We start from the raw sequence: 1,312 nt of genomic DNA on the forward strand, positions 1-1,312 counted from the left end.
GCCCCATCTCCCTGGGGCCTTGGCACCCACCCTGTAGGGACTGTCTGGCAGCCCGAGGTGGAGAAGCCAGGAGCCCCAAGCAGTGGGCAAGGCCACATTCAGGCTCACGTACAGCATGGTTGTTTTTAAAAAATAAGTTTTTATTGATTTTAGAGAGAGGAAGGGAGAGGGAGAGAAACGTGGACGAGAGAGAAACATCCATCGGCTGCCTCCTGCACGCCCCCTACTGGGGACCAAGTCCACAACCTGGGCAGGTTCCCTGACAGGAAATTGAACCTGATGGGACAATGCTCAGCCACGGAGCCCACCGGCCACGGCCACAGTGTGGCTTTCAGTTCTTTCAGGGACTTATTAAGGCATTAAACACAGTGTGATTGTTAGCTAACGGAAAAGAATACAAGGAAAGACATCAGGACCTGAGGAATGTGTTAAGGTTAATGGTGAGGATGGCGAGCTGGAGGAACATTAGAATACGCCTGCCTGGCACCCAGCGTCCCTCAGGGGCTCCTGGAGAGCGGCCACTGGTGCCCAACAGGCAGGTGCTCCGAGCAGGAAAGCTCCGAGCAGGCAGCTGCAGGGGAGCCTGTGGGGGGCTCGGCGTGGCCTGGCGGTGGCGCAGGTGGGCGGGCACTGGACAGGCAGAGCACACAGGAGGCTCTGGCATCTGCGGGGCCCCAGGGCCCAGGGCTGGAAGAAGGGCAGGAGCCTCTGCCTGGGCTCCATGGCGGCTGTTCAGCCTTCTTTCCCTCTACAAGTCACTGCTTCTGGGAGAAGGGGGGGTGTGATTAGGGAGAGACCAGACCCGGAGGGAAGCGGGGGTCGGCCCCACTTGCGAGTGTTCAGCTGGAAACCCCAGAATGCTCATGGTCACTGGAGGAGCTGAACTGTCTCTCCACTTTCCTTTGGTCCTTGATCTTGAGTCCAATGTCCATCCTCTTCTCAAAGAAGTTCACCAGCACAGACTCAGTCAGGATGGAGGCCAGGATCTGCTCGAAGGAGATGCTCCAGTCGGTGTCGACGGAGCCCCCGTTGCGGCTGGGGGCCAAGGGGCTGCGGGCCTCCGCGCCCACCAGCACAGTGTCGTCGGCCAGGTCCTCACACTGCAGGGAGCCCGTGCTGACCACCGAGTAGGAGGACATGGACATGTCGTCTTTGGTTTCATCATCAGACAGACGCTGGGAGGGGGAGCCCAGGCCCTCGCCACCGCCCCCTTCGCCCACCACCTGGCTCTCCTGCGGTGCTTTCCCAAGCTGGGTGTCTCCACCAGCTCTGGCCTGGGGGTCGCCCACAGCTGGAGGCTGGAGCTCCTGGG

At 60.5% G+C, this 1,312-nt stretch overlaps 1 protein-coding gene across 1 annotated transcript in view; it reads right to left on the reverse strand.

Moving 5' to 3' along the window:
• Positions 1–717: 717 nt before the first annotated feature.
• The window catches only part of TBC1D9B (TBC1 domain family, member 9B (with GRAM domain)), a 47,744-nt gene continuing 47,149 nt past the window's right edge, over positions 718–1,312 (reverse strand). Inside the window, exon 22 of the mRNA XM_005864949.2 lies at positions 718–1,307. Within this exon, the coding sequence (XP_005865011.1) occupies positions 840–1,307 (468 nt within the window). The 3' untranslated portion in view covers positions 718–839. The remainder of the gene's footprint in view (positions 1,308–1,312) is intronic.

Source organism: Myotis brandtii, unplaced genomic scaffold, assembly GCF_000412655.1.
Source record: "Myotis brandtii unplaced genomic scaffold, ASM41265v1 scaffold193, whole genome shotgun sequence".
Lineage (NCBI taxonomy): Eukaryota > Metazoa > Chordata > Mammalia > Chiroptera > Vespertilionidae > Myotis > Myotis brandtii.